The 14,845-nt window shown below is 37.5% G+C and overlaps 2 protein-coding genes across 2 annotated transcripts in view; one reads left to right on the plus strand and one right to left on the minus strand.

Annotated features, from left to right (window-relative positions):
* PITRM1 (pitrilysin metallopeptidase 1) overlaps positions 1 to 10,270 on the plus strand; it is a gene marked incomplete at its 5' end in the record, with an annotated part of 26,895 nt that extends 16,625 nt beyond the window's left edge. The window contains 11 exons of the mRNA XM_009582266.1: positions 345 to 465; positions 1,231 to 1,307; positions 1,617 to 1,782; positions 1,907 to 2,007; positions 2,980 to 3,100; positions 3,874 to 3,945; positions 5,430 to 5,535; positions 6,047 to 6,179; positions 7,432 to 7,577; positions 9,271 to 9,373; positions 9,988 to 10,270. Coding sequence (XP_009580561.1) covers positions 345 to 465; positions 1,231 to 1,307; positions 1,617 to 1,782; positions 1,907 to 2,007; positions 2,980 to 3,100; positions 3,874 to 3,945; positions 5,430 to 5,535; positions 6,047 to 6,179; positions 7,432 to 7,577; positions 9,271 to 9,373; positions 9,988 to 10,081 — 1,240 coding nt within the window. The remainder of the gene's footprint in view (positions 1 to 344; positions 466 to 1,230; positions 1,308 to 1,616; positions 1,783 to 1,906; positions 2,008 to 2,979; positions 3,101 to 3,873; positions 3,946 to 5,429; positions 5,536 to 6,046; positions 6,180 to 7,431; positions 7,578 to 9,270; positions 9,374 to 9,987) is intronic.
* An 864-nt stretch (positions 10,271 to 11,134) lies between these two features.
* Positions 11,135 to 14,845, minus strand: part of PFKP (phosphofructokinase, platelet) — a 36,292-nt gene continuing 32,581 nt past the window's right edge. The window contains 4 exon segments of the mRNA XM_009582265.1: positions 11,135 to 11,678; positions 12,270 to 12,375; positions 13,030 to 13,129; positions 14,579 to 14,690. Of these exon segments, the coding sequence (XP_009580560.1) occupies positions 11,525 to 11,678; positions 12,270 to 12,375; positions 13,030 to 13,129; positions 14,579 to 14,690 (472 nt within the window). The 3' untranslated portion in view covers positions 11,135 to 11,524.

Below are 14,845 nucleotides of genomic sequence, written 5' to 3' on the forward strand. Positions count from 1 at the left end.
ACAAGTCATCTGGGCTGGGAGGAATCTGTTCTTTTTATTGGTGGTAACAGCTTATGTGGTGTTATTACACCATATTACATCCATATGGATGTTGGTAGCAAGCCTGTACATAAAGTACACTTTTTAATACACCATTTTGAATTAACAGGATACTTTAATTGAAAAGCTTGGTGTATTATTTTTTTCTTTCATAAGGTGAGAAGTATTATGTTTGCTTGATAACGTCCCAGATTGTTTAGTTGCTAAATCAGTATTGGCCTAAACAGTCTCCTTTGCAAATGGCATATGGATCCTGGTTTTAGGATACACTGGAAATGGAAATAAATCTCTATTGTTTTTCGCAGGATGGGATGTGGAGCCCTTGATTATAGGGAACAAGCCCAGAAAATAGAGCTAAAAACAGGTGGGATGTCTGTCAGCCCACATATCATTCCAGATGATTCACACCTGGATGTGTATGAACAGGTAAATTAATCATAAACTTCAAGATGTTACCCTTGCAATAACAGCTCTGTAGTTAAGGATCAGTCAGGGCTTCTAGGTTGAGGGTCAGCTAATGTGGATTGAAATCTTAGTGTATAAAAGGACTTGTGCCTTTTTGTGTGAGATACAAATTTGACAATTACAGTAACTTAGTATTTTGTTTTAAGAAGGCAGTGCTTCACTAGCATCTGTCACCATATTTTTGAGTGCTGCAAAAAATTTTGGAATCAGAGGGTAGAGGACAGAATGGTATGTTATACATAGAGATTGCTGTTAATGTGGTTCAGAAACATGGAATGTTTGCAAGATCATTAGATCTTAGTATTTGGCATAACAGTCCTAGCAATATCCTCTTAAGATTTTTTTCAGACTTGCTGGGGTCTGATGCTGTGGTTTGCTCCGCATGGATCCTGGAGTTGAATTAGGGAGACTCCTTTGCAAGGTGCATCCCCAGAACAGTTTTATTTGTTCTTTATGTGAAAAATAAGAAGTTCTGTTTCTGAACTGCTACTTACTGTTGAGAAGGAGGAATTGACAGGCTTGCTTTGTGTGAAGGGCAATCACATTTCACGTCTGCTCTGATTTTTGTAGCACAGCCTGCATTAAAATGATTTTGTGATGTGTAGCATTAGGTTGGCATCATTGCATCACTTTCATAAAAAGTTACTGTGCATTTCTCAGGCCATTGCTTTTGTTGTCCTGTGTGAAGGGTTTTTTGTTTTGTTTTGTTTTTCTTTTTTCCTTCAGGGCGTGCTCTTTTCATCCCTATGCTTGGATAGAAATCTGCCAGATATGATGCATTTATGGAGTGAAATATTTAACAAGTACAGTACATTGGGTTTCATTCATTTGTTTGTGGTTTTGCATGTGTTTCGGGATTCTCTTTTTCCATCTTCCTCCAACCATTCTCAAAGCCCTACTTTGGGATTTCTTTTTATAACTGTATCTTTGAATGGCTCCCAGTTTCTAAACCTAAGTACTCCATCATCTGAATGACTACATAGTGGATTAAATGGAGAGCCAACAGTCTAAGAGCTCTTTGTTGAACTTGGGATGATGAATGATTCAGTATCATAAATTCCATTGGTGTGCTTTTGCATGAGGCCTAGAGACCTGCTTCTACTCTTTTTCAGCCCTCGGTTTGAGGAGGAAGAACACTTCAGAGTGCTGGTGAAGAAGACTGCCCAGGAGCTGTCAAATGGGATTCCAGACTGTGGGCATTTATATGCCTCTATTAGAGCCAGCAAAAACCTTACACCTTCTGGAGAGCTGCAGGAAATGTTCAGTGGGATGGATCAGGTGAAAAGTTAAGGGCATCCTTCAGCGAGGCCCAAATCCTCGGCTTTGGAATTACAGTGCTCGTTTTTGCTAATTCTTTCTATTGGCTTAATCTGTAGTCTTTCTGCCTTCCCTTCCCACTCAGGTGAAATTGATGAAGAGAATAGCAGAAATGTCCGATATTAAACCAATACTACGCAAACTACCACGAATTAAGAAGTATTTATTAAATAGTGACAACATCAGGTGAGTTCCAGCTGAAAAGAAAAGGGGCGTTTGGTCACATGGCCTGTGAATGGGCATTTCTCAGTGTGCTTCGTGGAGTACTGGGGTTTTGTGAAATGGGAGGTCTGTGGGAAAACTACAAAAATTAGTTATTAGTTTAAATTCTCCTTGCTTACAAAGTGGTAGCTATGGCTTATTTTGTTCATTTTTTTAAGATATGAGAAACTTATGGCAAATTTCATACGTAACTGTTGTAACTGTTGTACCACAAGTGTGTAAATGGCCTGTGTGTAAATGGATTTTACAGAAATACTCAAAATTTTGCCTTTTTCCCCCCCCCCCCCCCCCTTAAAGGTGCTCAGGAGACAAATACCGTTACGTTGTCTTGTAACAGTAGAATGCAGTTCGTTTTGGATTTTTTTTCTCCTAAAAGGAAAATAGCAGCATTCTGAAATCTGCTTTATGCATATTTTGGAAAAAGTAAGAGGGCACTTTAAGGTGTTTAGTGTCAGACGCATTAGTTCCAAAAATAAGTCCATTTGAAGTGACATAAGTTGCAAAGTTTTTTGTTTTGCAAAGCACGAAATGATGAATAAAATTATGGAAATATCTATACTGTTCAAAACCATGGTAGGTCTGCCTGTAAAGAGAGAATACAGGGGACATTAGTTTCTTTGTGAGACATTTACATTTTGCAAAACTGATGTAGTCCTGTCCTGTGCACAGAAGTGGTTTGACAGCTACTGCTAAAGTTTAGGTCTGAAGGTGTTCTTGGGCGAGCGAAAGAAAAGCAATTGGACTGTGACTTCTTGGCATATCAAATGCTGGATTATGAATATTATGCTTTCTTCTGTGGTAATGATTGTCAGTGACCTCAGATCTAACATTCTGATGATTTAATATAAAATGTTCAGGAAGGCAGTGGTGCAAATTATAAAGGACTGTCCGAAAACACAAAAACATATTTAAAAACTTGATACCTGTTTTTAACAGATGTTCAGTGAATGCGGCACCTCAACAGATATCAGAAGCATCTAAAGAAGTAGAGAAATTTATAAAGGGCATAGCTAGAAGTAAAAAAGAGAGAAAACCTGTTCGTCCCCATGTGATTGAGGTAAGAAATTACTTCATTTGTGACTAGGGCATCAAACACAGCTGATATGATCTTGTGTAAAGACCACTGTGCAATCAGGAGAAGATGGTTTGAACTCAGATACCATGTCCATACAAAGGTGTCTGAAGAAACTTGTGTTTTGCCACAGAGGCTGTCTTCACCTCAATAGAATAGACAATAGTAATCCTGTAGATTACTAAGTAACCTTACCCTGAGGTTACTGCTTTTGCGTTGGATGTGGAAAAAGAAATTCTTCCTTTCTCTGTCACATAAAACTGTAATTTCTTTTTTAGCTGAGCTTTATTTGAAATGTTGGCCAAAAGGAAATAGGGCATGATGTGCAGTTCCTCAGTTGTGTAGGAATTTGGTTTGTTATTTGGATGTTCAGGACATTTGGCATAAAATGTGCTTGGCACAATAGAGTTGACAAAGGATCTGCTATGTCAATATGCAGATCTGTCTTAATTTCTGACGAGACTGGAATAAGCTCCCAGTTCCCTACCCATGAGGGAAATGATAGTCTGAAACTTTCTGGGCCTCATTTAATCTCTGTCTTGGTGTCTTTCAATGCCAAATTACTCTTGAAAGAAAATTTATTTGGCATTTGCTTAGAAGTTCAAATATAAAGAAGTTATCGAGTAGCTTGCTTATGTTTGTGAAGACATGGTCTGATGGTGGTTACAAAGAGGTTTGAAGGGTAGGGGTTGCATTTGTAGTATTATTGGTCTAAACTGTTGAATCATCTTTTAATATGAGGGCTGGGTCTTTTGTAGAAATCTTCAGAAGTCAAACCTGTGGGAAGCGAAATGCTTACTGGTTTGCAGATCACAAGGAAACTAGTTAATGTAAGTACCTCATTGGTTGGGGATATTGGCAGTAGAGGGCTGTTACTGATACTGATGGTCCATCTTAAGCTGTTACAGATGCTCTTACTATTTAGAAGCACACCACTGAAACATAATATGCCCTTCAGTTCCACCCTCTGACTGGATTGTTTCTTTAAACTAGCCATCAAACTTCTTCATCCTTCTATGTAATCCTTTTTGGTTCTGGCGAGAAGGTCATTTAGCTGACTTCACACCTAATGCCTGTTTGTACTGTATCTTGTAAGTGATGCTTATTTTATTTTTATCCTGGTTTCAGAACCAGACTTATGTGGTGTCAGTCCTGGTTAGCCCCTTCCTTTCCTTCCTCTCCTCCCTAAATGATTCTGAATGTGAATGACACCTGACAGAAGAGCATCAGTGATAATTAAGTAAAAATGAAAATCTGTATTTGGCTACAGGAGACAAAAATAGCTTAGCGTACCCTTAGGCAGGGAGGGCTCAGCCCATGGTTTTGCTTGCTGACCAGTCATGTATACGCTGCTGTGCTTGGCCCAGCCAGCCAGAGATGTGCGAGGGGCTGGGAAGCAAGTCTCTGAAGTTAAGAAAGGCTTGGGAGTATTGAAATGGGTCATAAAAGCTGCTGGAGGTGTGTAAGGCTCTGCTCATGCTTAAGTAAACACACAAGCAGGTGTATGTGTGACAGACGCAAAGAAGCAAGTGCTGCAGAGGCCTGGAGACACGAAGAGGACTGGAAGTTTTGAAGTGGGGGTGTAAGGAAGAATCGAGTCTATTGCAGGGGATGTTTGAGGAGAAATTCATGTAGCTGCTACTGTTCATAAGTAGTTTGCATTTTTTTGTGGTTTCTGAATCTGGTTTCAATATCTAAAATTGCGTAGATGGAATGAAATACGGTGTGGTGACCAGGCACTTATGTGGACGTAGAAGTGGAGAGTTATGAACACTTGGTTCAATCAAAGTAAGGACGTGGCAGGGGAAGCATGCCAATCAAAACTCTTTGGTAATAATACAAGGCCTGCACAATTGAGAAGCCGGTGTGCAAGATGGGTAGCTGATGTACAGTGTCCGTGTACTTTAGTTTCCCAAGGCAATTCTGTGTACTGGATTGCTAGTATGGACACAAGCGAAATACCAGTGATTGCAGCGTAGGTCAAGTGGCAGCTTTAGTGTTTGTGTGTCTGTATTTTTTGGTAGAATTTCATAGTTCTCAAAAAAGCCAGAGATCTCAAATGGATAAATTGTCTCATCTATGCTAACTGTGACAATAATGCATTTTTCTCTTAGGATCCTACTTTCAAACCATGCCAGATGAAGACCCATTTTGTACTTCCCTTCCCAGTGAACTATATTGGGGAATGCATTCGAACAGTTCCCTTGTCTGTATTTTTTGGTAGAATTTCATAGTTCTCAAAAAAGCCAGAGATCTCAAATGGATAAATTGTCTCATCTATGCTAACTGTGACAATAATGCATTTTTCTCTTAGGATCCTACTTTCAAACCATGCCAGATGAAGACCCATTTTGTACTTCCCTTCCCAGTGAACTATATTGGGGAATGCATTCGAACAGTTCCCTACAAGCAGGGAGCTTCTATATATGTTGCATAGCACAACAAAATGAAAAGTGTTAGGCTGACCACAGAAAATGGAGTGTTGATAGAAAATGCTTTGCAGTGCATTTGTCACGAATTCTTTATGGAGCAACCTTTGCATGGCTAGGTCCAGAAATGCCCTGTTTTAGTAAATGCTGAGATTAAGTAACAAGGGGCTGCTATCCCCTAACTTCCGAATAAACAGCCCTGCCTACTCAGATGTGTCTGAGTTGACAATCCTATTGCATGTAACAAAGTTTAGGAGGCTGCTCTTGTATTTCATGAGAGTGAAATAAATGGAAATAATCACGGAATGTTCCAAAGTAGTGCCACTCTTACAATGATGTCACATTATTCAGCTGTTATTAAATACTGAGTATTGTTATTGTTACTGTTGTAGCTTACAAGAAGCAATGCATTGTAAATGGGGATCTTTGTGAACTTCAGAGGAAGTTGCGAATATTACCGTAGTCCAATTCATTTAATAGCTTTGCTGTTGATATTTTTCTCATTACAGCCTTCGAATTCTTGCACGATTGATGACAGCTAAATTCCTACATAGAGAAATCAGGGAGAAAGGAGGAGCTTATGGTGGAGGTGCTAAACTTAGTCACAATGGCATATTCACTTTCTACTCCTACAGGTAACAGTAGGTTCATTCTTTCCTGCTCATGTCTGAGGGGACCGCTGACTGCACTTACATGTATGTTTTTTTGACTTAGTTGTAGCTGTCTTTCAAGATCAAGTGAAATAAAAAGAATGTTGAATCACAAGAAAGTGATTCAGTGCTGATGATGTTCAGATTGGTTGCTTAAGGTGTATCAGTTTTGTTGATAAACACCGCCTTGCTTTCTCTGGTTTCTGTCCTTGGGAAAGCTGAACTTACCTCTGCTGGTAGCAACCACTGTTGTGTCTCTGTACTTAGATATTTACTGTCTTACAGATTTATGTAAAACTGGCTTTCACTTGTTTCTTCCTGGGTTGAGGAGGCCCTAAAAAAGGGAATTCAAGACTATTCTAAATTTGAGACCAGGAAGTAGAATGATGTTGTTCCCTAAGGTCCCGAATTTGAAAATATGCAGCTTCCTTTGGTGACTGGCTGGAGTCATCAGAGATTCAGCAGAAAGCTAAACTGCTTTTTTTTCTTTTCTTTTCCTCTTTCTTTACCAGTCCAGAACAGTTACCTTGTATTGGTCTTAATAAAGCACTTTGGGATAAAATTTGAACTGGAGGTATTAAAGAATAATTATAATTCCCACTAAAAATGTCATGAGGCTAGAGTCCTGGCTTAAATTGTTTCCCTAGACCCAAAGGCAGCCTAGCACAGTACTTGGTCGGGATTCCTAGCTGAAGTTTGAGCAGCCTTGCCTCTCTGTGAAGCTTCAACATGGTAGGACTTGTCCTGGTTAGTATTTCAGTAGTTGTTAACCTGTTGCACCTGTTTTACAGAGAGCAGGAACAGGTGTAGCAGGAAACACAACTTAGAGAAGATATGGCATATCATAAATATTACTGTTGATGTTAATGGCAGTTATGCTTACTAAGCTGTTGTAGCAAATTGATAGCGCATTGTAAACAGTGCTGGTTTACCATCTTTTTAAATACCAGTTCTCTACATACTGCCTCAGAACTACTTTTAGGCAACTGAACTTGCTGCGTTTGTGTATCTAAAATTCAAAATATTCCTGGTTTATAACACTTCTTTCTTCTGAAAAAAAAACAAAACCCAAAACCTCTTTCTGTAAAGAGAAAGGAAGTTTATAATTTCATTTAATCCTCATGTGTGTATGTTTGTGTGATGCATAGTAAACTATGAATGAAAGAACAAAGCAATTACAGTATTTTGTTTTGTAAGACTAAAGTAATTAATTTTACTTTTTTTTTTTTCTTCTAAGAGACCCTAACTCATTAGCCACCTTGAAAACATTTGAAAAAGCAGTCGAATGGGCTAAATCAGGAGAATTCACACAAGAAGATATTGATGAAGCTAAGCTAGCAGTATTTGCTGCTGTAGATGCGCCAATAGCTCCTTCAGATAAAGGTATATTCTCACCAGCCTCCCAGCACTGCCAGTTTTTTTTTTTTTATTTAAGTTTAAAGGGAAGAGAATAGTTAGTTTGCTAAACTGTATCATATGATAAAATTTGTACGTGGCAGATAAAAGACAATTTCAGTTTCAATGAAGCAGTCAATTCCTGTTGTTCCCTTTCAGAAATACCACATGCATTCAGTCTCCCTAGTGAAGTTTTCATATTCATACTGCTCCTTGATGTCAGGTGAATACAGCTAGAAGACGGAGGTAGATTAAAGAAACAATTTTAGGCTTGGAAAGGGCATTAAATGCAAGCAAATAAAAAGAAATACTGGTCTTCTGTTTCAAAAAAGGTTGAAGGATTATTTTCCTGACACAAGTATGCATATTGACTATGAATGTCACTAACCTTTTGTGCATATTTTTTTTTTAAGAAGTGAAAGCATAGAAGTCTGTCTGCTACAGTGGAGGGTGTTATCTTCTTTACATATCTACATACTTACGATGGCTTGGTAGTATCTTCACATCTTTTCAGTTTGCTCACACATTGCTTTGCTTTCCTCGCTTTTCCCTCCCTTCCCCATTCTCAGCTTAATTTCAATCCAAAACCGCTAAGTTAGAATACACTTCTTTCCTATATATAAAGGAATTACAAGGTTAGAATTAGTGTTATTTTAATATGTACTTGTATTAACGCTAACTTATTAAACAATGAATTATTAAAATGAAGCTGACTTTCAGCTGATGGAACTTGGTTTTGGTCTGGGCAATTTAAAAAAAAAGTAATTTTAGGTGCATATGAGTGAAATGCATGCATATTGAACATTGGCGTTTGTGAGAATAATGATTTACATTCACTGATATTTGAGCATCTTAACAGAGCTATGGCAAATTTAGTGAAACACTGAATAGAAGAACATTGTTCAACACGTCTGGAAGCTGTTGCAGAGAGAAATACCTATCCCTTCATACTACTGTTACACTGATCGTTGGGCCCTGCATAAGGACTTGAGCTACCTTATCTAACTTTGAAGTCAGCCCTGCTTTGGGCAGGAGGTTGGACTAGTTGACACATGTCCTCCCAAGCCACTTTTTTTCCCCCCTAAGATTATTTGCATGACAAAAATTTTGGAGTTCTTTGGTTGTTCATGGACCTATAATATTAATTTTAGTATTACATCAAAATACAGTAGGCAAATATTCCAACAAAAGCATTAAAGCATTTTTATGCAGATTTCTGTGTGGAGTACAAAAAGGTGACAAAATCTTTGTCTTGCACATACACTACAACTGATTGCAAATTTTAAGAGTTTGTTGTTATAAACCACCATAAAAATAGAAGCTTCAAGAAATGCAGTTTGGCTAAAATGTTAGAAAGTACTGAGACTCTTTAGAATGAATTATGTTAGGGTGTTCTGTGTTTTCTGTACCACCATTACGTTTAAGATTTTTGACAATTAGTTGCCAGAATAGAACATGAATCTTCTTTTTTCTAAATAGGAAACTCTTACTACCTCAGAAAATTAATTTACCCAGTTCTAACTTTTGATATTTTATTTAGTTAGAACCATGGCCTAATGGTGGTCTCTATTCCCTTCCAGCACATGTACCTGTCTTAGTTTGCACTTGTTCATGCGCTTAGTTGTAACTGAGATTCCAGTATACCAATGCAGTGAGTGGTTTTGGTTTTTTTTTTCCCTAGGAATGGATCATTTCTTATATGGGATTTCAGATGAAATGAAGCAGGCACACAGAGAACAACTTTTTGCTGTCAACAGTGATAACCTGGTTGATGTCTCAAACAAGTAAGTCTGTGCTAAACTTAGGAAAACGTTTACTTGAAAAATATAACAAAAACCTAATTTGAAGAAGAAAATAGTTTGTGGAAGTTGTCATAATAAAGTTCTTGGATTTCTTCCCTTAGCCTTTTGTACTACTTTCACTATTTGCTTTTGTAACCTAGAAGGAGATGTTAATTTTATCCTGCTTACTGCATTTTAGCAGATGTAACTTCCTCCTGCATTCTGAGATACTGTTTTACTTTTGAAGGGTCCAGAAACTGTCTGGAGAAAGAGTACACTCAGACATCCAGCTCCTGGCTATATGGGCTGGTTCTTCTAGACTTGTAACACTTTGTGCTTCTTTAGACTTCTGAATTCCACTTCAGACTTAAGAATTCCACTACTGAAGAATACAAGGTTAAAGAGATAGGCTAGTTAGGGCTGTGCCTTAGGAGACTGTTGTGTTGTCATGAGTGGGGAAAAAACACTGTAAAACTAAAACATGCTGTAAAAGCAAATGGTGGGTACATATCAAACATCACTTTTTCCTGAGATGGGAATATCTTTAACTTGTATAGCAGAGTTAAGGATAACTGAATGCAGCAGCTTCTCATTTATTTCTGTTTTTTTTCTTGCAGGTATCTTGCAGTTGGGAAGAGCACTCGTGGTCAAGCTGTACTTGGCCCAGAAAACGCAGATATTGCCAAAGATCCCTCATGGGTCAAACGATGAATTGCTGCTGAACATCCAAGCTAATACAAAATAAGCCAGTCTGTGTGACTATATAATTAAGTTTTTGTAGTAACTTTTAACTGTGCTATGGTCCAACTTAAATGTTCATTGCTGCTTTTAACAGTGTCTAACAAACCAGTTAAAAGCTGTCCTTCTTGAAATAACTATGTGAAAATTTTCTAACCATACAGTATTTGAGAGCAAGAATGACTTGCTCTGTTATGGCAAAGACAGACCTTAATATTTTACTGAAGACTCACTCCTGCAATTGCATTTGAATACTATATAAATTAAGTATTTTTGTATATGTAAAACTCTAGAGCTTTAAATGGTGTTTGTTTGAAATCATGTCTGCTGTTGGATATATAAAAACTATGTCTCATACTGACAGATTCATTCTTTGGTGTGGTAATTCCAGTTTCCTTTGCGTAAGCCACCTACAGGTAGAGAGCTTTGTGAGAGTACATTCTACCTCACATCAAGCCATGCTTGTAGTGAATTGCAGTGTAGTGGGCAAATTGCTAATGAATCAGTGTACAGCATATCTTTAATTTCAACTTATCTTGCCCCTTGGGGCAACATTCAGTCATATTTTGATATGACAGTCTGGACATGATAAGCTGGCATGAGGAAATATTTTTAGCTGTGTTTGTCAGCCTAATTTCAAAAATCAATTTTACCCTTTTTCATCATTATGGGTTTTTTCTATAATAGTCTTGAAGAAGGTGAGGGAAAGGAAACATGAAGCAACCACCAGATCATACCCTTCTGATCTCAAGTTGTAAAAACTTCCCCTCCCCTCCCTCCCCCTTCCCCCCTCTTGAAAAATAGTTTTATCCTCCCTGTACAAGGAGAAGGAATTCAGAGTTTGAGCCTAATCCTGAAGAAGCCATGAAAACTAGTTTGCCCTGGTATGAATACTTCCTGCATACTTAGGGAAGGAAAAGGGTAGTTGTTTTTTTCCTTCACTGGAGTGTATAGAGAATCCTTCATGAAGCATTATTCCCCCACTTGTTTAAAAGCAGGTGAATACAATTTCTGACAAGTCACTCATGATGTTTGCAACAGTACTTTATTTTGCTTCAGATAGATACATTAAGCACATCCTGTAACTCAACACAAAGCTAGCCATCTACACTTATTTTTTGGGTGTAAGTACTCTGAAACAAAAAGTGCAGTAGATGAGTAACTTACAGAGTGCATAGAGTGGTGTTGCACTTACTGTTAAAGGGTAGTATCAGTAAATGGTGCTTATCCATTAGATGCTAGGGTTTGCTTCAAACGAAACACAAATACAGGACAAAATCTATGTGACATCTGAATGTCTTGTTTCACATAAAGTGCTGGTACAATAATTTAAATGTTACAAAACAAAGCTGTAACGATTCTAAAGCATTGTTACTCACAATGTGCATCTATTACAATAATCTAGAAGTGATGTCTTTAGATGGCTCCCGTTTCTGCTTCCTTTGGGCTGTGCATAGCAACATGCTCCAGCTGGCCTGAATCTGAAACATCGTAACTAGTCTTGTACTTGGCCAGGATTTTCATCAGTGGTCGCAGCTTCAGCCACCATTGCTCCTTGGGAATCCTGTGTCTGTGTAAGAGGTGCCATGGGGAAAAAAAAAAAGATACAGTGATTTACTTGGTAGCTAAGACAAACACATTTTGTAGGTCATTTGACAACACTAACCATAATGGTCTTCCTTATAAATAGCATCAGATATCAACATTTATGGTGGGATGTAGACACTGACCCGAAATGGGGAGAAATAAGGAGAGAATACTGAAGGAACGAATAGATTTTACTATAAAGATATTCTTTATAGGTAAGTATATTAGCAAATTGGGAGCAAAAATGCTACCCCAGTGAACTGTACCAGAAGTAAAGTAATTCTAGGCATTAGAGCAAAGACAATTAGGAGAACATTATTTAAAAGGATACTGGAGTCCCAGAATTCATAACAAGAGACTTCCAAGTATAAGGAGGATGAAGAGAAAGCAGGGAGTTGTTAGAAAAGACAAGTGAACAATCAAAGTGAATCACTGGCTGAATGTAGGCCAAAAACAAAAGAGGAATAAAACAGTTAGCAAACACTGTGCGTCAGTGCTGTGGAGAAGATGTTCCTTTGATGTGGTGAAAGGAAGCCTGTGTTGAGATGTTTAAATGTAAGCAGCATATACGTACACAAAGTCTGTTTCATTCTTAAGCTCAGCCACGGGCTGGAAAACAAGGTTCCGTCTACGCATTCCCAGCAAACAGACTGAGTCATCAGTATTGGCAAATACTTTTCCTAAAAAGAATGAAATAAATTTGGGATCTTTCTTATTCACACTTGTAAGGGCAAATACCCTTTCTCTATAATTAAATTGAATAGGAAGCTTACAGTAGCTTAATTCCAGTTACTGAATATTTAATGTAATGACAAAACATCAATTAGTACTTTAATAGGGTTAGGAGATCTTCACTTTTTTAATTTAGCTTTGGTGATTAGCAATGAAAATACGGTGTAATTAAGCAACAGTAAGACTGAATTTTAACATCCAGTTTTAAATTAGATTTTAGTAAATAGTGCTTTATAAAAATTCCCAAAGAAGAAATATTACCTTCTTCTGTCTCCCATGTAGCCACCATGAAACAAAAAGGAAGAACAGATGTAACTATATAACCATCAATTTGCATGAAAAACTGCAATCACACTAGCATTTTTTAAAGACAGTTAAGAAAAACAGCTATCATCTGAATTATTGACCTCACTTGGGAAATCTTCTTACAGTAGGAAGCACAGCAAGGCACTACTGAATAATAAAAACATAATCAAGAGGGAAAGAAGTATGTTGACTAACTAATATATGTTCATAGGTTTGTGTAGTAGAGTAGTTTTACCTACTGGTATCTACTGATAGCTAAAGACAGTAACAAGAGATAGCGCCACATATTTCTGCACCTTTTCGGTAGGTTTCTTTCAGTTTTTTGGAGATCCACTGCATAGCTTTTGCAGAAATTTTTGTCCCAAAGTTTCTATCAAATGGCGAAGGTGCACCACCCTGTGTGAAAATTTAACGGTGGGTTAGTTTAGTTATTGAACCAGTATTTGTGTCTTTTTATTTTATCAGTCATCTGTTAATGGCCTGCTCTACCTCTTAGAAAAACAAACAAACCAAAAACTCCACCATGCAAATCAAGCTAAAACATCTAAAATTTGTGTTAAGCACTTGTAGAATTCTCATTGAATCAATAATACTTTTCACTTAGATAAATGGAGGGCACTGTTCTCCCCTTCTTCCACTTCCCCTTAATACTGATCATCAAGCATTGCCCAGCTATCACACTGCCACAGGGCAACCTGGTTTCAGCATAATATAAACCAGGAAACTGTTGAAGAAGAGGTGTCAGAGGGAGCCTAAGAAATGCAAATGCTGACTCTCTGTAATCTAGGAAGTCTGGGAAGCACAGGTCTCTATTGCAGCTAGAATGAGGAAGGTCATAATGCCATGAATGCAATACTAGGATGAAACAACTGTGCTGGGACTTCCTAGACTAGTAATAGCATTATTTCTTTTTTCTTTTTTTTTTTTTTTTTTTGGCTGCTTTCATTCCAAGTATTACAGCAGCCTTTACATAATTCTGGAAACAAAAGTGTTGTTTTGGGTTTTTTTTAAACCCTTTGTCTATATTACATAAAGTCTGATTTTTCTGCCCATTTTCAATGCAGCAGATGGGACTGAAATCATATGTCAAGTAGTTCCAAACAGTTCCAGACAGATTGTTTGACTAATGCTGGTCTTGACCTTCAAAATAAACTTTGCTAAATTTTATGCAGAAAGTGTCAATCTCAGTGTTGAATAATCTAAAAACGTATGAGTAAGGGGAGTATACATACAACTTGAAATGATTTAAAAGGAAAGACAGTCATTTCACTACTAGTACTTGAGAAATTTGGCTCTACCTCAGCACGTATTTTTTATTCTGCCTCAGTCTTGGTGGTTAGCATAGCCAAATTAGAAACTTACTATTTGCCCACTAACAAGCAGTATAGTGAGATAAAGAGATGCAAGGTACAAAGACCACAAGGAATAGCTCACTCCTGTCTCTTCTACAAGAACAATCCATCTGCACATGTTTTCTGAATGAAATCTCATCTCTTCCAGGGTTCAGAAGCCAGATACATTACGGATGGGCAGATCAGTGTGTTCTAAGGATGTCTTACAATAATAATAAGATAGCTGTATTATTAAAAAAAGTGTAATTGTTTATTAATATATACAGGAGAGGAATAAAAATGAAAATCGTTAAGAATCTAATGCCATTTTTTTCCTAGATTTTTAAGAAGGAATTGCAATAAAATATAATCCTAACAAAAACTTCTGAGTTACCTATGAACAAAAATCCACACACTTCTTTTTTCTTTAATCCCGAGTCAGACTTGCTTGAATAGTGTATACTCTTTGTTCATACAAAGTTAAGCTTGCCTGTAATTTTAAGGTTATTTTTACCTGCTGCATGTGGCCTAATACATTTTTTCGACAGTCAAACACTCCTTTTCCTTCTTCAGAATACAGCTGATAAATGAAGTCAGTTGTGTAGTTCTCATTGCAGTTCTCATTTCTGTAACAATTAAGGCCAGATACAGTTAGCAAATTTACTATTAAGAACTGGATGTCTTTACAGCTACTGAATGACAAATGTTGTCCCATTTTTTTGATACCAGTAATCAGGCTCAGATATTTTCATCTAATCACATATGTTCACTTTCATGTAAC

The sequence above is a fragment of the Fulmarus glacialis genome, unplaced genomic scaffold, assembly GCF_000690835.1.
Source record: "Fulmarus glacialis isolate BGI_N327 unplaced genomic scaffold, ASM69083v1 scaffold1197, whole genome shotgun sequence".
Classification (NCBI taxonomy): Eukaryota; Metazoa; Chordata; class Aves; order Procellariiformes; family Procellariidae; genus Fulmarus; species Fulmarus glacialis.